Source organism: Marmota monax, unplaced genomic scaffold (genome assembly GCF_021218885.2).
Source record: "Marmota monax isolate L192 unplaced genomic scaffold, Marmota_monax_Labrador192_F-V1.1 WCK01_AAM20220418_F8-fsc00007, whole genome shotgun sequence".
NCBI lineage: Eukaryota > Metazoa > Chordata > Mammalia > Rodentia > Sciuridae > Marmota > Marmota monax.
The window spans coordinates 15,210,154-15,231,658 of NW_026692781.1; the positions used below are offsets into that span (position 1 = coordinate 15,210,154).

At 35.3% G+C, this 21,505-nt stretch overlaps 1 protein-coding gene across 1 annotated transcript in view; it reads left to right on the plus strand.

The window, feature by feature from the left end:
* The window catches only part of Itga4 (integrin subunit alpha 4), an 84,243-nt gene that overhangs the window by 15,427 nt on the left and 47,311 nt on the right, over window positions 1-21,505 (plus strand). Inside the window, exons 3-10 of the mRNA XM_046447237.2 lie at window positions 6,575-6,681; window positions 6,773-6,902; window positions 8,903-8,970; window positions 10,198-10,327; window positions 11,560-11,645; window positions 12,485-12,547; window positions 12,636-12,773; window positions 16,025-16,136. Of these exons, the coding sequence (XP_046303193.1) occupies window positions 6,575-6,681; window positions 6,773-6,902; window positions 8,903-8,970; window positions 10,198-10,327; window positions 11,560-11,645; window positions 12,485-12,547; window positions 12,636-12,773; window positions 16,025-16,136 (834 nt within the window). The remainder of the gene's footprint in view (window positions 1-6,574; window positions 6,682-6,772; window positions 6,903-8,902; window positions 8,971-10,197; window positions 10,328-11,559; window positions 11,646-12,484; window positions 12,548-12,635; window positions 12,774-16,024; window positions 16,137-21,505) is intronic.

The following is a 21,505-nucleotide window of genomic DNA, read 5'->3' on the forward strand; positions in this document are numbered from 1 at the left end:
CACCGTAACAAGTACACGTGAGATTACTTCTAGTGCCGTTTAACCCCCCACCCCCTTGTATTCCCTACATGTGAGATTACTATGTACATGTGAGATCACTAGAATTACATGTTACATGTGAGATTACTAGAAGTAATCTCACATGTAACAAGTACACGTGAGATTACTTCTAGTGCCGTTTAACCCCACCCTTGTATTCCCTGAATACACATCTACCACATGTTTTTCTATTTGAAATCTCTTTCCACTCAGGGGTAAATCAGCCTTACCACTAGATTCATGAGAAAGCTTTTACTACATTTATTCTTGGGTAAATAATCTCTTTCTTGTGGCTTCTGGAGGGTTGTTCTTCTGTTCCCCCAAATCATTATTTTTAACTTAGTATCAGGAGGAGGGAAGGGAAAGGGCATGAGCTACTTTGGAAATAAAGACCCAGAACTTCATTATGAGATTCATTCTAGAATAACCCAATGACAGAGCAGCCCTTCTCCCAGAGGTCTGAGGGAGGCTTGGGCATAGAGAGAAAGGGATTGGAGGGGAGCAATGTTAAAGTGGGACAGGGTAGCAGTTAAGTGTGAGACTGTGCAGGAAGGACATTGTAATGTCACTTGGTGAGCAAATTCAAGGAGAAGGTAGCACACAGTATTAAATTAAAAACAGCTCAATGCAAGAGTGTCTCTGGCCTTCATTTTTTAAAAGAGCATTATAGTTATGCATAATAGTTGGGTTCATTTTTGACAAAATCAACAGGCATGGAATTTGATTTACTTTACTACAGTCCCCAGTGACTCCCACTTTCCCTTCTCTTCCCTTTCCCTCTGTTCTCCTTCCTTTACTGGTCTTCCTTTTACTCATTTGTTTTTGGCTAGTGCTATATGTAAAGGTAGAATTCACTTGGTATATTCACACATGCATATGGTGTGATTTTAAGTAAGTTTGTTCCATATTTCCTCCCCCTTTTCCTTCCCTCCTTTATCCCTCTCAGCCTTCACCTACTCCACTGATCTTTCCTGTATTTTTATGATATCTGACCCCAGCCTCTTTTCCCTCGTTTTGCTCTAACATCCATGTGAGAGAAAACAGTTGACCCTTGATTTTTCCGAGTCTGGCTTATTTTACCTTAGCGTGTGTTCTAGTTTCATCCATTTACCAGGAAATTCCATAATTTCATTCTTTATGACTGATTAAAACTTCATTGTGTATACATACACCACATTTTCTTAATCCATCTATTGATGGGCACGGGGTCTAGCCTTCCTTTGAAAACTCAGGAAACAGCTCAGCTATGAAAGGGATGATGACCATACTCTGTTCTTTCACATAAGTACATTTTGGACATTTTCATCAAGTAATTTTCATAGTGTTTTGTTTCTAGACTGTTTGTTTTTAAACTTTTGGGTTGCTATCTGTAGAAGAGTAAATTTGTTACTAGATATTGAATGCAGTCTCAATAATAGCATCCATTATGTTATAGGCCAGGCTAAGTGGGCAATGACCAAACAGATTCCATTTTGCCCTGAGACTCCACATCAGGTAAGAAATGCTTCTTCCATGGGAACACTCCACCTCTGTACCCATCAACAGCATAGCATGTTTGGCAACACAAAATGGCAATTCTTATACAGTGTAAAAGTGTTCTCTCTTTGGTTCCCATTTTTCTTGGACAATGTACCCAATCGAGATTAGATGTTAGTAACCATTCTTTAACTTGTAGTCAACTAGGGACATTTTGAAACACTCCCCCTTCTGCTTAGGATTTTAGATGTCATGACATTTGTTTATGGTTTGAATCATAGCAACAGCCATTTATGAATAATATGGTTTTGGACTATAAAAGGTGTACACAAACCCCAGAGGGGGTTGAAGTGTGTAGACTTGCAGCCTGACCCTTGGCCTGCCAGCTAGTGGATCCAGACCACTGGCTGGTGAATAAAGGTTCAGTCTCCTGCTTTAAGATCAATTCAGTGATTTATTGCAATCTCACCTTAACACTTTGGAGGCCCTAGGAAAATGATCACCTCAGTCAAAGCTGTGGCTCTCAGGCATACCTGAGTCCTAAATCCTCTGAAGCAGACAGAGCTCCCGCCCTCTCTAGTTGTGAGAGCTCTCTGCTTTGTGAGGGTCTGGATCTCCTGTGGTGACCCATTTGAGCCTGCCCATGAAAGCTCTGGTGTGGCCCACATCTGTAAATCCAGAGGCTTTGAAGGAGGATGGAACTGCATGTGTTGGGAACTACCTCATTTCTTCTCTCCCTTTGACTTGATTGTAATTGCTTAGACGTTCTGAGCACCTGATTGTCAGGGGCTCTGCTTTGGGGGTTTATCAATCCACTTGACTGTATCAAGTGCTTGACTGTAATGCCCAAGGTGATCTTGAGCCTGAAGAGGTCTTAGTCAAGGCCCAGAGAACTCTGCTAAATACACCGTGAGGGCAGCCTGAAGATTGGGGTCCAGTCGAAGAAGGAGATAATGTCTGTCCTGTATTTTTGACTTGTCTTGGTTGTTATTTGTTTTTGTTTGTCCCCTTTTTGGTTTGTGTTAATTTCTACCTCAGTTTGCTTTCAGTTTGTTTCTAAGATTATTTTAAGTGTTTGCCCTAGAGAGACACTTTCCTTTTATTTTTACAGACCTGACCCATCAGTGACTTGCCACCACCTTCAGACTTGAGTCACACTCAGTGCCTTGTTAAATTCTTGTCTCTCACCTTCCTTTTATTTCTTTTTTTAAAATTTTTTAATATTCATTTTTTTAGTTGTAGTTGGACACAGTACCTTTATTTAATTAATTAATTTATTTATTATGTGGTTCTAAGGATCAAACTCAGGGCCTCCCAGGTGTTGGGTGAGGGCTCTACCACTGATCCACAACCCCAGCCCTAATTGTTAGCCTTAAACCTAATCCAAACCAACCTGGAAAAAAATGGTTAAAAAGGTTTTAATTGTGCTCTGGAAAGCTTGCATTGAAATGTAAATGGCTGTCAATAGGTGTCCAAAGTAAAAGCTAAAGGTAAAAAAAAGCCTTCTAGAAATTGCTTTCATTTAGGAACTGGGCCAGGTGGCCAGCACAGTAGACAATATCAGTTCCTATAGAGGGCAGATTAGAATTAGAGTTTTATAGGATTATCATTTCTAAGGTATGTAAAAGCATCATTTTGTCTAGGAAATTTGGCTTTTGTCTCTCAATCAGTCCCAGATATTCGCAGAAAACTTCAAAAATAAAAGGGTTTTCAGAATAACTTCCAACTATTGGAGGTGACCCAAAAGTTTTTTAACTGTTGACAGTGTAGCTGATAAATTTTTTTCAGAATTCCAGGCTAAGATTTTGGTGGCCACCATCCAAGAGACCAGAAAAACCGGTTTAGAACAGGACCCCAACTGAGGGGGTTCTCCTTAGGAGACCAATGAAAGCAGGCTCCCTTGCTATCTTCTGAAATTCCTTCAGGGAGGGATAGGGCACTGGCCTTTGTCACTTAACAATTTTCACTTCCCATGAGAGGGACCACATCAGGATGGAGACCAGGAAGGCTTTTAAAGTCTATATTTTTTAAGTTCATAATTTTAATCTGCCACACCTAGATTAATATGTTTTTTCTGATCAGACTTATTTTATCCAACTATGAAGGTTTCTTTTACATTCTGATTCATTCACAGGCCAATTTACAAGGGTTAGCTCTCAATCTAATAGGTTTTGAAAAATAAGCTATGGATGTCTTTGTTTTGTGTATGTATGTACATTGGTGTATTGTCATGACTACATGTGTTTGGTACCAAAATTGACATATAAACTCATAAATTAAAATTAAAAATTTAAAGAAAAGGGAACCAAAAAGAGAACAATTTTACATTGTATAAGAATTGCCATTTTGTGTTGCCAGACATGCTATGCTAAGCAATTATTGATGGGTACAGAGGAGGGAAGTTCTCATGGGAGAAGCATTTATTACATGATGTGGAGTCTCAGGGTAAAATGGAATCTGTTTGGTCATTGCCCATTATAGCCTGGTCCATAACAATTAAATGTACCATATTTGTGACCTCCATCCTTCCCAGTCCTTAACAAAGGCGAATTAGCAGGAGGAAAATCAACTCTGTTGAGTCTGATTTTAGAAATGAATGATATTTTCTGAGAGGAAATTCATGGCTATGTTTATTGGGTTAAATAACAGGAACTTCAACCTCAGGTAGATGGAATTGAGCACAGATGAAATAAAATTGTCAAGAGTCAACTAAGAGGGATGCAATTAAGTAAAAAAAAAAAATCTGGTTCAGGTGGACATAGAGGGTTCTTTGTTAAAATTAGGAAAAGAAGGAAGGTGGGAGAGAGGAGGGGGGAGGAAAGGGAAGCAGGGAGAAAATTAATGAATCTTATTCTTTCCTCAAATTACTTATGACTGTTGATTATATGTCTTTGATAGTAGTAAAAATAAAAACTGGTGATTTTAGTGAAAAGTCAAACTGAAAACTGCATCACGATGAAAACTAAAATTTCTTTTTGCCAACTTTTTTCAGTTGGGTTTTATTGGCTTGGCATCATGTGGACCTAATAACCCCCTATGTTAAACCGTACCCACTCAACATTCTCTTTTTTTCCTCCCTACTTCCCTCTTCCCCACTCTTCACCTCTCTCTTGCTTTCCTTCCTACCTTCCTTCGGTTCCTATATTGACCACAGAAACCTGTGTCCTCCTGGACCCTGTGCTTTATGAAGGCTTGACTTCCTTCCTGTGCTAGAAGCAGACATTGCTAGGTTGCCCAGGGTTCTTTTTCCAGGCCTGTCCTTAGTCTCCATTCCATTTAATCCCCACTAGAAGCCATTACCAATGAGTGGGAGTTGTCATTATTCTCCAGGAAACCTGGCCAGAAAACCATGATCCGCATTCCCTTCTAACAGTGTTCGTGACCATCACAACACCTGGGGCAGCCAGGGCCTCAGCTGGACCCCTGACTCAGCCTCTCTGGAGGAATGGCTGGGAATCTTTCTTCAGTTCAGCTGTGCTTAAGGATAGTATTTCTCCTGAATTATGTTTTGGAGGCACACAAGTGTACTCATAAATATCTTCCCATTGCTTCCCTTGCAAAATCTCTCCTACCCAGGAGATTTAGTGCACATTGTTTCTCTTCCAAAATATTAGCCTTATCTATGTAGATATTCCAAGTGTGCCCTGGATGTTGTAAGTAAGGGTCAAGGTAATAAGGTTAGAGAAAACATTTAATGATATAGAGAAGGATATAAAGAGTTTCACTATAGATGTATAAAACTTGGTACCTGGTAACAGTGTTTAAAATTAAGTAAACAAACACAAGTCCCACATCTGTATTCAAATTTATCCTAATGTATTTACCTGCCATCGGAATTGAGCACAGATGAAATAAAATTGTCAAGAGTCAACTAAGAGAGATGCAATTAAGTAAAAAAAAAAAAAAAAAAAAAAAAAAATCTGGTTCAGGTGGACAAAGAAGGTTCTGTGTTAAAATTAGGAACAGAAGGAAGAAAGATAGGAGAGAGGAGTGGGAGGAAAGGAAAGCAGGGAGAAAATACTATATCTTATTCTTCCCTCAAATTACTTATTTAGAATCAGTTTGATAAAAGTTCTAATAGGATCCAGCTACAAATGAAGTCATGCAAATAAATGAAAAAGATCATCACTGAAAAAGATCACTTTTTATTTATGGTTTAGAAGTAGGAAGCAGCACATGCATATTTTATCTAGATTTGAGCCCCTAGCTATTTATGAATTTGCCTAAATGATGACTTGGGAAGACTTGGGAAGGTGTTTTTTTTTTAATACTTAAAATAATCTAGCTTCCCAAGTCTTTTTATCTTTATTGAAAACATGAGTCACATTCCACTAAATGTGAAACATAGAGCAGTTTGTTTTAAATTGCTATGCGTTATTAGTATGCTAATTGTATGTTCCACTTTGTGCATGCTCAGTCATCACTTTCCGGATTCAATAAACTGTGTCTTAATTGCTGAGGACCATACAGGAAACATTTTACAAAGTGCTCTGGTAATGTTGCTTATTTCACTAGATAAATGATTAAAACTAAAACGCAAAGTCTTTTCCAGGTATCAAACACTGCATTTGTGTTTGTGGTAACTATGCTGGTTTTTAAGTGGGCTTCCCCACAACCCATATCATTGAGGCTGTCTCTCTATCAATTGGAGGTCATTTCTTTTTCTTGTCGTTTCACTTATGTATTTATTTTTTGATTAGTGCTTCATACATATGCATAAATATGGAATTCACTCTAGTATGTTTATATATAAACGTAGCATGATTTTGTTAAGTTCATTTTGCATTTTCTCCCCTTTCCTGTCCCTTCTCCCAATTGGAGGTAATTTTTACAATTCCTTCTCATGAGAAAAGAGGTTATTGTTCTCTTGCTTGAGAGACAATATGTTAGCACAGAGTTGACTCACATTTACCCCCAAACTATGCACTGATTTTAAGATGAGAGAAGCAGTTGAAGGGAAAACATTGGGAATGAGTGTCTACATTTATTGTCTCCGCTCTTGTACAATAACATTGTTTTTAAGACAACTAATGGAAAAACTCCTGTTCAAATGCTCTAGGTAGCCCTCATGGAGAACCTTGTGGAAAGACTTGTTTGGAAGAGAGAGATAATCAGTGGTTGGGTGTCACACTTTCCAGACAACCAGGAGAGAATGGATCCATTGTGGTAGGTATTGAAATTGGCCCACTGATCAATTCTAAAATCAGATATCATGGATGCAATTTTCACATAATTTGTTCTACTTTTATTTTATCAGGCTTGTGGGCATAGATGGAAAAATGTATTTTACATCAGGAATGAAAATAAGCTCCCTACTGGTATTTGCTATGGAATGCCTTCTAATTTACGAACAGAACTGAGTAAGAGAATGGCTCCATGTTACCAAGGTAAGGCATAATTTTGATATCAACTAGATCAAGAGAAATAAGTGAGCAATTTTTTTTTTTTTAATTTTCAGATTTGGAAGTTTAGCAAGGAAGATGGAAGTCTCTGAATTATTTGTTGTATTTTAAACTGTTCAAAGTATTCCTTTACTTTATCCAATAAAAGGTAGCATTAGTCTTCACAATTGCATTTCTTGATTTTAGAAAAAGAAATTCTACAGTTCAATTTGAGAAATGATGGAAGCTAGTTTGTAATTACCCACTTTTGCACTAAATTTATTTTTAATTCATTATAAGTGAGTATGATGCCCAGCAAATATTGAATACTTTAAATTATAAAATTGCATTTTAAAAATCTGGTTGGAAAAAAAGAGTAGTTTCTTGCTTTACCTCTAGCTTCCAGCAGTAATCAAAAGGATCCAAAGCATAAGTGTAAGCATTTCCTTCTCATTCACCATTTCTTTTTTCCCCTCCAGTTCATATGTATTCCTTGAACAGCAGGAGAAAGATCTTAAGTGTGAAAGATCTTTCCTGTGGGATTTCTATCTTATAGGTATTTTACATACAGAACTAGAATATAACAACTGTGGAAAACAAAGTGAGGGGCAAATGTCAACAGACCATTTAAAATGGTATCTGTAGATACCTGGCTAGTTCAGTCAGTCGAGCATTAGACTCTTAAAATGTTATTTGCAACAAAACTAAAACTCTAAAAATACATCCTTACAAAACCAAGAAATACCAGGAAAAACCAAGAAATTTGAATGCCAATTTCCAATTTTTCTAACTGAATAAACAAAACCAAAAACCTAGCATCTAAAGAAAATTGGTATTAACAGGAAAAACTTAGTAGGCCAAGTACTTATTTCAGTTACTGATTCTGAAGCTATTTGAGATCTTTCCTTCCTGGAATTTGATATCATGGAGAAGTTTATATTATAAATATTTCTATTTTACCTGTGGACACAATAAAATAAAAAAGAAATATTCTCTATTATACAACTCAGTCTAAGCATCTGTAACACCTCTGTTGTCTGTTATGATTTAAAAACTTTTAAACATTTTCATGGTAGAATTTTAGTTTTGCTTAGATATATCTAGCCACATTTTACCAAAAAATTCAAGATGGCATAAACCTAAAACCATACCTAAAATTGTAGAGTACAGGATCAGGTAAGATATGAAAAGAGTGATAAAATCATAGCAGCAAAAGGTAATATAAGTGCCATAGCAGCTTCTTTAATTTTTCTGTTATCAAAACTAAAAAGAAGATGTTTCCCTGATCCTTCTTTTCATAGAGAGAGGTTCTTATGTCAGTTCTTCAGAAGAAGCAAAGCTGTGTCTCTTTCGTGAATTCTGAAAGCATTCATTCACGAGGGCTTTGTTAGCTAGACACCTTCCATCTCCCTACAGGTCTTGAATGTTTCAGCTGGGAATAATCTAGGAAACAAAGACAAAGTTGCATTAGTGAGTGAATCCAGATATCTATAATATACAGCATGAGGACTATATTTAATATAGCATAGCATGTCCTATAATTTTGCCAAGAAGAAGGATTTTGGTTGCTTTAGTCACACACACAAAAGGTCCCTATGAGGGAATGGATGTGTTGATTTGATGAAGCACCCATTTTACCATGTATGTGTATGTACATCAGAATATAATGCTCACCTTGAAATTATAAGTGGAATGTGGGCTCATTTACAATGCCTGCTTCTGCCTCAGGTACTTGCTTGACAAATTTTCTAGCATATGCTTCATCTTCTTCCCATGAAGAAGAAGTACCAAGAGATGGGTTTTTATTAACCTTTCATGGTGATATTTTAAAGGTTAATAAAAGATTGTGAGATTTTTAAATTACATTAATTACTATTAGTTTTAATGAAGTAGTATGAAATGTAGAATTTAAAAGGCATATTTGTAAGTATTTCCAAGAAAAAAATTATGGAGGGTTATATTTTTACCTTAAGATGTAATACTGAATTGTTTGTATCTCATTTTAGATTATGTGAAAAAATTTGGAGAAAATTTTGCATCATGTCAAGCTGGAATATCTAGTTTTTATACAGAGGTAATAATTCAAAAATTAACTATTATGAATGATTACTTTTGGACCTTTAATTCTTCAGAAAGTTAGAGGAATGTTAGGCTTTGAAGTAAAAATTCTGTAACATCTTAATAATGTCTCTTAAATTATATTACAACTTGACTTTTACTGCTAAATATTCATACATATTTAGATGGCTATAACACAAAAAACAATTAAGATTTGTATTAAAGAATATTATTTTCATCTAGAATTTAATGAAAATCAAAAGTAGCAAGTTATTTGTTTTATTAACTTAGGTATTGAGTATATCCATGTATTTAAGTTCTAGTTAAGGGGAAAGAAGTGTGATTCCAAGATTTTCAATTAAAATGATAATAGTTAAGAAATTTAAGAGTTTAATAATGTCCTCCTAAATCAGATATATTCCCAAACTCTTATTCTCCTTCTAAAATTTGAGGGTGTACTATGATAGGTCACAGTTATACTTCACCACTAACTCTCTCAGTTTCTTTTAAAAGTCTATTATGCGTGCATAAATGTTTTTTGACTCCATGGAGACCAGGCTGTATCAAGTTTTGGGCTAGCAATTTCTGGACATGTTAACTATTAATAAATGCTTATACTGCTGTCTTTAGTTTATATGTAAGTTGACTTTTTAAACTTCATGATCAATTGTAAAATCTAGAAATATGCTTTATCAGTTTGATCACTGCAGGTTTCAGAATAGAATATACCAGACATAGTCCACCTTCCTTCTGTTGGAATTTGCCTCAATTCCTGTTTAGTCCCAAATTCCAGGGGACTAATTTATTTCCTAAGCCAACATCATGAAGGAAATCATCAGTGGTCTTTTGCAAATTGAAATAAATTAAGTCTTGCTTTTATTCTCTGGCAGCACATGATTATTTTCATAATGAGCATTAATGAATTATGTTCAATTTTCTTTAACAGAAACCACATTACCTTTCTCTCCAAAGCTTACTCTAGTGTTCAGTGATTCTATCTTTGCTTTTTAAAGCCCACTGATAAATGTAAAGTGAGAGTTGCAGTGTTTCTTCTTTGAAATTCTTTTAGGTGGAAATCTGTTAGCTTCTTTGGCTTTCCTCTGATGTTTTTGGTAAAATGTTCATATTTCAGAAATTCATTCTAAAAAATATATTCTCTTCATTCTTATAATCTTGTATATCTGGAGGAGGTTTTGGGTGGTAACATTTAACTTTCAAGTGATGATATTTTTTTTTCTTACAGGATTTAATTGTGATGGGAGCCCCAGGATCATCTTATTGGACTGGCTCTCTTTTTATCTACAATATAACTACAAATAAATACAAGGCATTTTTAGACAAAGGCAATCAAGTAAAATTTGGAAGTTATTTAGGTACTGTGAAAATTGACAAACTCTATCTATGCCTAAAGTTAGTAGTAAGTTCAAATAAGGAAAATTGTTCAAAAACTCTCTGAAGGACACATTCTATGAAACTTTAGTTAACTTGATGTTTTACATTGACATTGGTGACTCCAGTTGTCATGCTAGAGTTCTTAGACTACAATTCCTGGCTCTACATTAAGTGACTTTGCAATTCACTTTTGGAAACAGACTTGTACTTTTATGAGGTAAAGTGATTCGAAAGGTGGTCTCAACTGAGTGCACACTATATCCCAGAAACTTTTTGTAAGACTTGTATCTGAGTAAACTCACTTAAACATATGTATGAAAATGTAAAAGCAGTTTCTTGAAAGACCAAATGAAAGCCAACAGTACTGTCACCAGCATTTTGGATAAGGGGTGACATTATGAAGCATCATGTAAAAATTGCTCCTTAACCTTTGCCTTACGTGAGTTCTTAGATATTTTCCAGAACGTAACTATTTTTATCATTGTTCTCCCAGTGCTCGTTATTATTTCATCAGTCAGTGGTAGAACAGTTTATCATCTGTGTTTCTACAGAAATGCAAAATGTTCTGGTGTTAATTCCCATAACAGTAAAATAAATACTTTTCCTGTAGATTCTTAGAAAATAGATTTGCTTAAATTGTATATGCTTCAAATTTGAGCATTTTATACTTGGAAATAATTACAATAAAACAAGTAGTAACTAACTCTCAAACCCATTCACCAATAATTTGTCATTTTCTTATGATTGAAGGATATTGTGAAGTATTATAAGAAATGCAATTGGATATTACGCCTTTTATCACATAAAAAATCTTACCATTAGTGTTATAAATCACCACAGCAGGAAGATTTCATGGTAAAGGCTGAAATTTAGGAAGATTATTATTCAAAGCTTAAAATGTTTTATATCCTCTCCAGTAATTCAGCTATAATCCCAGAAGTTAATCTCTAAACAGAGACTAACAAACCAAATATGAAGATAATATTTTCAATTTCTAGAACTTGAAAATATAAACCATATTATTAGTTTCATAACACATATATCAAAATTGCTTAAAACATAATAAATGTTTTATTCAGCATTATGCTAAGCCTTCTTAATGTTCTGCTTAATATAGTTGTATTGAATTTGGTCTCATATTTAATTCTCTGAATTAGTGTTTATTTAACTCACTATAAATGATGATCCTCGTACTTTCTCCTGTTTCTTGAAGGATACTCAGTTGGAGCTGGTCACTTTCGGAGTCAGCATACTACTGAGGTAGTTGGAGGAGCCCCTCAACATGAGCAGATTGGTAAAGTAAGAATTCCATTTCTATCTTTATTTCTTCAAAAAGCTTCAACTGAATTGCATGAGGCAATATGATATCAAAGGAGGAATTGCAAAAATTCTAAGGAATAAAAGATTAGAAATGATGAACAGTATATTGCATTAATGGGATTTGGGAAAGAGAGATGGTTTTAGAAGAAATCTAGCAGAAAATCTTTAAAGAAAATTATGTAAGTTAAATGAGGCTTTTCTCATAAGTAAATAGTTTGTAATATAAAGTTCTTGAAAGCTGTCCAGGGAATACATTTACTGGTTAACATTTATCCAAAAGAAATGGGAGTCAGCTACATGTCCTTTGCTAAGACCAGAAGAAAGAAGAAAATGTTATTTTGATTTATTTTTGCTTCATAACTATGTGAACATTGCTCACTCAGTTTTTCTGAGTCTTAGCTTTGAACAATGAGGCAAACAATATTTTCTGTTCCTTCTATGGGATCAGTAAGATAATTTCTGGGGTCACTTTTTTTTAAGTGAGGCACATTAATGTGAAAATGGATTCCTAAACTTTTTCTTGTAGCTAAAATGTTTTTATTTATTTATTTATTTATTTATTTATTTATTTATTTATTTATTTTTATGGGTGCTGAGGATCAAACCCAGGGCCTCACATGTGCTAGGCAAGCACTCCACTCCACTGCTGAGCCACAATCCCAGCCCCTAAAATGTTTTTATAAAAATTTTGAAACTACACTTTTTTATATTTGAACAACTACATGTTATGAAAAATTGCTCTTCAAATAAGTTGCTTTTTTTAAAGAGAAACTTTGATATTAGTATAAACTTCCCTAATTCTTTCTCTAATTTTGCAGGCATATATATTCAGCATTGATGCAAAAGAGCTAAATATCTTACATGAAATGAAAGGTAAAAAGGTAATATATCTCTACCTTTGGTATACCAGGGGCTTTTTTAAGTACTTGCCTTTTTCTCAATGACTGGGTATGATTTACTTTGGGACAGCTTGGCTCATACTTTGGAGCATCTGTCTGTGCTGTGGACCTCAACGCAGATGGCTTCTCAGACCTCCTCGTGGGAGCTCCCATGCAGAGTGCCATCAGGGAGGAAGGAAGGGTGTTCGTGTACCTCAACTCTGGTTTGGTATGTATGATTGCCTGCAACTGGAAGCCACATGTGAATTACCACTGAAACTGAAACTCTTCTTATTCCAAGATTTTGAGACTGTAGATTCTTAGGCTTATTGTATTGACAAAAATAAAAAATTTTAATACTGTCTAAAAGAGAAATGGAACATGGTTCTGAGTGGCCAGCCAATTCATTTGGATACCCCAGAAATATGACATGAATCGGTATGGAATTTTTCCATTCACAGTGAACACACTGTATACTTGAAATTTCATTTAGTTTTATTTTGACACAAATCTAATTCAAAAGAATGATTTTTATATAGCCTTGAGAATGTGGACTTTTAAGTGGTTCTATAGTTAAGGTCTTTTTGATTCAAGAAATTATAAAATATTACCGGAAGTAGAAAATAAAAATTATAAGTTTTTCATGATTTGAAAACAATTAGAAATAAGATGTTTTGATACAATGTTAATGCACAATTTATGTAGATAATGTTCTTGATAAGAATTTGAAATTGTCATGATTTATTCCAAAGTGGGTATATTTTTTAAATAGATGATTAGTGACTATAGTTAAATTTTAAATCATAGGCAGTGTGTTAGAATAGAAATTGATGACTTGATGTTTAAATTTGAAGAGTTCTGCTGGTCTTATCTTGCCAGCCTTGCTTCTTGACATTAAATCAAAACAAAGAATTGATAGGGCCTTAATGGGATCTTCTTGGCCTGTTCCTTTGATTTGAAAACAAGCTCAGACTTGTGAGAAAATTGGTTCATTTCTTAGGGCACATTGTCTTTCAGTAGGATTCAAAAAAGTAAAATCTGTTTCAAGAAGGTACTTGTGCCCTTGTTTAATCAATGGCTTCATAGCACTTAATAAGTTCCTATTCTAAGTGTCAGACAAAGATCTGTGTAATTTGAGTGAAGACACTCAAGCCTTGTAAAGCTGGAGAATCTCAGAGCTCAAGATAAAGAGTAGGGAAGTTACACACTGGGATTTCATAGGCTGTGTTTAAATCTAAATTTAATAGTAAAGGCATGCCATGTATACAGTGATCATTAGAATGCATTAATAGTGACTCCAATTTTTCTTCCATAGACATTTCACATATCAATAAATGGTCTTCCTTATGCCCACTACATGTTCATGCTGCAAATGTCTCTCTTTATGACTATTTGAGGAAAATTTAAACAGTAGCTCAATACTCCTAAAATAAAGTAACATAGGAACTCTTTTCCCATTGAGATTTTAAGCAAAAATCCTTTCCTTAAAGAGCAAGGGAGGACCCGTGCCCACTAGGCCACCCTCTTACCGGAGGTCCCACTCTTGAACAATTAGTAATTGGATTTGGCTTCTAAATCCTCTTATATAGATGAGCCTACCTTTGTTACCGTCTACCCTCCTATGTCTTTGTCTGAAGTGGCACTAACCACTAAGTGGCATAACATATTTATTTATCTGGTTTGCTATTGTCTATTCTCCTGGAGTACAGACACTCTGTAGAGAGGAATTGTCTGTCTTATTTATGTGACTGTTTCCCCGGGTCCTGGAAAACTCCTAGTCAAGTAGGTACTCCAAGATTATTTTTGAAATGAACTGGAGAAAGAATGACACTCGAATGACTCTGTCTTCTACCTACTTCTACTAAAATAGCTCTTGGGTATCCCCAGAGAACTCTTGGTCACTGCTCTCTGTGACTGGAGAATACTTAAGGGTGATAGTTACTTCAGAACTGCACTGTCTTATACATGTATCTTGTCTATCCTCACTGGACCCTGTCTCCCTTCTATATAAGTTAGCATTTCCCAGGAGCAAACAGTTTTACCCCTCCTATGATTTAATCCCTCACTACTTTGATGTCAGTGATTGCATCTACAGAGATCTTTACATCCTCTTGGTTTGCTTAGAATAAAATAAATGACATTTGTGAATACCTGGAATATAACAAAGACCATAAAAAGAGCTGAGAATAATCTTAGTCCTGATGCCAGGACCTCAGGATCTGGTGAGGACATCAAACATTGGATAAACTGAGTTGAATGCAACGTGGCAGATGGCATGTTGTAAGTACAAACAAGGTGGAACAAGCGATTGATTCCCTTTTGGATCTATAATGCTTCACAGAGGAAGTAATATTTGAGCGAGACAAGAAAAGGAATTTTTCACTTAGAAACTGAAAGGTGAAGGACACATCACAAGGGGAAGATTATATGTGTTTAGGGAATGACTAATAATAGATTTGCTTGAGAAGAGGAAAGGATTTATGATGAGTGGTACATTTTTTTTTTTTTCTTGAACACAAGGGACTAGGATGATCAGAGTTTGCAAGAGGACTGGTAGCTGTTCTTACAACAGCTCATTTTTACATGTCTTACTGTAATAACTCATTTTCCAACTTCTGAAGTATCAGTTGACCAATCCATGCTCCATTGCTGCTGGGATCAGGTTCCAAAGGCCAATTTGAATCATGTCACTAAACTCAGAAACCTCCCAGTGGCTTCCTATCATTTGCTACTGTGAGAGTAAATTTTCCAACACAATCAAATTTCTATACTGTAAGGTTGAAATCTGTTGATATTTTGGTCTCATTCATTATACTATTCATTAACCAGTTATTGTAGCCAAATCCTTTGGAATTTGGGTTTTACTCATAGTTTTTTCTATACATCAAGTTTATACCTTTCTTTGGGTAGCTACTTTGCTTGCCATTGTCTTTAGGAAATCTCTTCTAGATCTTCTTTTCTTGCTGCTCATTATTGACATTCTGTGCTTGCTTCAGTTAAATGTTTTTTCTTGACTTCTTGCTATTGCAAAGCAGTTTGTATTTCCAAGTCATTTGCATGCTGCACTAAGCTCTCTGTGTAACTGTGGGTGTCTTAAGGAAAGAGAGAGCCTTTGAAACACACACTGCCTTGTCCTTTTTCACCTGTTCACTCTGTACTGTGCATTGTCTTTAGTAAGAGCTCAATAAATATTTGTTAAATTGAATTATCAAAATGATTTATTGAATTTTTAAAGCGAGGGATCATGAGTTTGACAATTTTTTATGTCCTCTGAGTTCTAATCATACTATTATATGTGTTGACATACTCAATAAATATTTATTGAATTGAACTGAGATGTGTGTACTAAAGCTCTGTCTGTAGTTTGTCCAACTTGTTTGACACATTAGAAAAAAATCCATATCCAATTATAGCAGTAAATCATGTGTTAAGTTGTCAGGGAGTGTTATGATGACACCTTTTCTCTCCCTTCCTATCTAGGGAGCAATAATGAATGAAATGGAAACAGTGCTCATTGGAAGTGACAAATATGCTGCAAGATTTGGAGAATCCATAGTTAATCTTGGCGACATTGATAATGATGGCTTTGAAGGTAATTAAAAGTATCTAATTTGGTATTTGGTTTCTACTTTCAAATAGTTCATGGGCTGGAATATGATTAGAGCATTATAGTGTTTGCCTTTCTCCTGAAAATGGAGCCAGAATGGTATGCTAAGTTTTTTTTTCTTTTCCTTTTTAGTGTTACATATGACTTCCTAATTGTCAGTTATTGATCTTTTGTTTTGGTTTGTTTTTTTTAGGGTAATGGGGATTGAATTCAGGGCGCTCAATCACTAAGCCACATCCCCAGCCCTATTTTGTATTTTATTTAGAAACAGGGTCTCACCGAGTTGCTTAGCGCCTTGCTTTTGCTGAGGCTGGCTTTGAACTTGTGATCCTCCTGCCTCAGCCTCCAGAGCCATTGGGTCAGTTATTGATCTTTACCATTATTAATGATGATATTTAAAATATTTTACTTCACTGATTCTAAGGCACCATTGATTATAAGTTGCATTATTATTTTAGCTGCCCCTGAAAAATGCTGCCTAATAAACTGAGACACCTACTACTTTTTGATTTTAAGAAAAATCTCCTGATTTCAGAAATAAAATGTGGGGGGAAAGTTGCATGATAAATCATTGGACCATGGTATTTAACACTTGGTTCAGTAAAGACACCAACCAAACCCAGCAGAGCCTGGCTGCAGGGCTGGAGCAGATCCCCCAAGGCCCTGCTATGCTGGGAATTTCCTGCTCCACTGCTGCCTTGTGGTAGGATTTGGGGAATTCCAGGAAAATGTCCTGAGCACTGGTGAGGGTCAATTGGGAGGCTTGGGGATGGCTGTTTACCAACTGCTACTGAGGTATCTCCATAATTAATTATACTCTCTTAACTGTCATGTTACTCTGTATGTCAGCCCTGTTATTGAAATATCATATTTGACTGCATAATCATCATAGCACGTTAACATATATTCACAAGTTTCTATGCATCCTAATCTTCACCAAGCACAGTTTAGTAATAAATTATTTTTTATTAAAAATAATTGCTCAGGGTTTTTTTTTTTTTTTTTAAATCACATAATGGTCATACCCCACTCTTTTGCAAAAAAAAAAAAAAAAAAAAATGGCATTAAAATGGCAAAATACAGGTACCTGCCTCCACCAGTGTTCCCTTTGCTTTGCTCTTTTCACTCTAGTACTGAGTGGTGACCAAGTCTGTAAAAATTGTGCATGCAATGATAAATGAGTTTGAAAGGAGAATGCACAGTCTCCAAGCCACTAGGTCTTTTCAGGGCTCAAGATTAAGTCTTCTTGATGTAGTCATTAACATTATTTGGTTATATGAGGCTAAAACTTGGATACTAAAAATAAGTGAGGGAGTTTAGTGTACTTACCTCAATTTTCTCTTATACATAAATGCTACTTTAAATGTTTAAATGCATAATTCTGCAAAAAAAAAAAAAAAACAGTTATTGAATACAGTATTGAGTATGCACCATAATTAATGAAAATGAAGGAAGTACTGGCACCTTTCTTATAGTTATATAATCAAATGAAAATAAGACATAAAAGTAAATCTCATTTGTGGTGGATTTAGGATCTTACTTAATAAAAATCTACAGATGATGCCATGTTAATGCACCTTACTATTTTATATGTATCATGAGATAATGATTCTTTTAAAAACAAAAACTACTTTTTAGTAAATACTAAGTTATGATTCCTCTACAGCTTATTTTAATTGGTACATTCAAGGAAGGCCACTCCCCGTTTGGAATATCCTAAAATACATAAAGAAGAAATTATGTGCATTAAAATTTCAAACCTATATTCTTATCAGAGTTGTAAAGCTATTATGGACAGTAAGCAAGTTTCCTTTTCAAAATCACCCTAGTACCTGGGAAAGTCCCAATTTCCAAGTGGTGTGAAGGACAAAGTGTTCTATTGATGAGACTTAGGAAGAGGATTTTTGAGGGGACCTTCCGAGGATAGTGCAGGTTTTCAATCTGTGTGTGAGAACCAAGGTTTCAGATGGCACTTGTTTCCTAGAGTCATGGGCTCTTTACTCCTTTTTTTTTTTTCTGGTACCAGCAATTGAACTCAGGGTCACTCGATCACTGAGCCTCATCCCCAGCCCTATTTTGTATTTTATTTAGAGACAGGGTCTCATTGAGTTGCTTAGTGCCTCGCCAGTTACTGAGGCTGGCTTTGAACTCACAAATTCTCCTGTCTCAGCTGGGATTACAGGTGTGTGCCACCAGGCCTGGCTCAGCCCTCTACTCCTAAAGGTTCCTTCTATGTCTAGAAGACTATAATTACAGTAGTTGTAATATTTCTATACTTTTTGTGCTATTTATAATCTCATTTATAACCCACAATGTATTTATCCTTACACTTTAGTGAATGTTGATAACACCTCATATCTTTTTCTACTTAGTCCAGTTGTAATTTTATTTTCTATTTTGCCCATAAGTAAGAGTTTTCTACATTTTAAATATTAGCAAGACCATGGTGATTTGGAAGTAGAGCCATTGTGTTCAAGCTCTTCATTAAAGTCTTAATTCCATTTTACCACATCTGCTTGAGAGAGACAGCAGGGAATCTACATGTTATCTTTCTTTAAAAAAAAAAATTTTTTTGTGGGTCCCAGGGATTGAACCTGGGGCCTCAAGCATGCTAGGCAAGCACTCTGCTCTGAGCTAAATCCCCAGCTCTAGACTATTTTTATATTTCCCCATCCTTTCCCCCATCTTCTATCTTACTTTTCTCTGGTAGATGCAGATCCTTTGTGTTCATGGCTGGGATTGTGAGACTGTGTAGACCGGGAATGAATACCCAACCTGTTCTTTTTTCTATCTTCTCCAGTTAAATCATACTCAATGCCCTTTGTGCAAAACTTTGTGATACTTTGCATAGAAAAACTGTTATTTTGACATTTGTCACATCATTTTTGTATTGTTCTTTAAAAGGAAAAATGTTGATGATCCTATTTCCTTAGAAAAGCAAAGCAAGCCATTTTCTAAGGAGATGACTGGTTAATTTGGAAAGTACAGTGTAAAACTTGAATCAAAAATAAAAAGTTGTGGAATAGGCGGGTACATAGATGGACAGACTGACACGACTAATAGGCAAATAGGTAACATTTTGGATCGTATAAGATAGATTTGGCAAAACTACTTATTGGTTTAAGTTTCTTTTTTTCTTTTCCCTTCACCCTGATACTCATCTGGCTTTGAGACTATTATGTTTGAGTATTTTTTAGAGTAGAACCTTATTAATATTCTCTAATTATAAGATATTGTGTTATTATTTTGTGTGCCCCTGAAATCAATATTGGCATATTATCACACCTTTCATTAAGCACTGCTTTGACACCGAGCAGAAACAGGTGCTAAGAGGGGAAACTCTGGGGCTCACCTATGCTGTATATGACCATATTGTGGTGATGGAGAGCAGGTCTCTGGAGCCAGGCTGAAAATTTTGATCCCTACAGCACTTCCTCCTGGCTCTGAACTTGAGCAAGTTATACTTGGTGCCTCAGTGTCTTCACCTGTAAAGTGTGGATTAAAAAGTTCTTATCTGATGTGGTTATTCTGTGAGTTAAATTAGTAAGTATGTATAAATCCCCAGCACCATGTCTGCATTGCAGACACTATGTAAATAGAGATGATTATGTTCATACTATTAATTGCTATGGTTTATACCAACAAAATAACTGTTCAGATGCAAAGCAAAACCAGTTATCAAACATCTCAATGTTCTGTATACTGTGTCCTAAATAGAGTTGCAAAGGCATAAAAAAAAAACATTTTTATTAAAATGTTTTATCATTCCTTAATGAAAGCTAAAACTTTAGTGCATTTTATATCATATCTATGTATAATCCTAGGAAGTAAGAATTTGAATCTGTATTAGCCAGAGATTTCATATCCCCAAATGTCCTCTGCACAGAAAGAAAATTGATCTGGGCCTTTTGTATACCTCAGCTGAAAAGGCTTGTCTGTAATCTTAATTTAGATCACTAGTACTAATAATTGATTCTGAAAGGCTTTTTGTATCACCACTTCATAAAGCAGGCTTGTTATTTTTCCTTGTGTGATGATCATAAATCAAGATATAGAATTTTATTTATGGTCTTAGGCCACATGCTGGATTATAAACCCAACCCTGACTAATGAAACTGCTGTGGCCAGAGGAACTTCTCTCCAGCCCTTCCCTTCACCTCCTTCCATTTTTCCTCCTCTTTCTCTTCCTTTTCTGCCCACTGTGTTCCTGTGTGCATCTAGTCTGTGCTAATGTGACTCCAGCTCTTCCAAACCAATTGCCATTCGTCATGTGTACCATGATGAATGCTGCCCCCCACCTTGTGTGCAGAGGCTTTTCCATCTGTCTAAACTGCATTTCCCCCTTTCTTAGCCTAGCTGTGACCTATCAATACTTAAATCTCATCTCTGGCATCATCTTCAATAAGGAGCCTTCCCTAATGTCCACCACTTTCTTGGTGTATGCTGTGTTATTGCTGTATTTTTACTTCTGTTCTCACCAGTAGACAGAGTTCCTTTTTTTTTTTTTTTTTTTTTTGCAGTTTTGCCCTGTACTGCCTGGAATACAGTAGGTGCTCAATAGTTATCCAATGAATGAATAAATTAATTGGTATATTTGTATATCAAAGTTTAAAATAGTTCATACTCATCAAAAGAGACTGGTTTTAGCATGTCTAAAAAATAAGGATCAGTGTCTACCATTTCTTTTTAGATGAAAATAGAAAAGCTTTTGCATTTAAAAAATGTACAGTATTTAACATAGTTACATATCAAATATGTTTCTATTCCCATTGAAATAGTACAAAATTACCATTCTAGTTGTTAGAAATGTTTTTGATTTGATGAACAGTAAGAAATACCACGAGAACAAGCTTTCTCTACTTTAGGTGTCAATGAAAGCTGTTAAAAACTGCATATAAGTAAATATTTGAATAAATTCAAGCAGACATCAAACTTGAGAAAGTAATGAAATGCTCTTGAAACTGTAGATTAGCATTTTCCCCCTTTCTGCTGTATATTTATAGCATGTAAACAATTGTGTCAATTGTTTGTTATTCTTGGGTCTTTTATCAGTTGACCGAATTTTTGTTCTTGGTGTCATAATCTGATGTGACTCTCAAACTCATAAAGGAGTTGCTGTCATTATTTTATAGCACAAATCCATTTATTGAAATCCTGAATATATACTTTAATCACTTTCATTGGAATTCTAATTAATTTAAAAGTAATGTTACAAATAAAACGTAGAAGCTTGAAATCAAGATTCTAGTGATTACAATATTTATAGGTTATAACAACTTATTACATAGATGCTAGTTTAAGCATTTGACACAAGCTACATACTTTTATAGTGTTGCTTTCATGTTGATCCCATT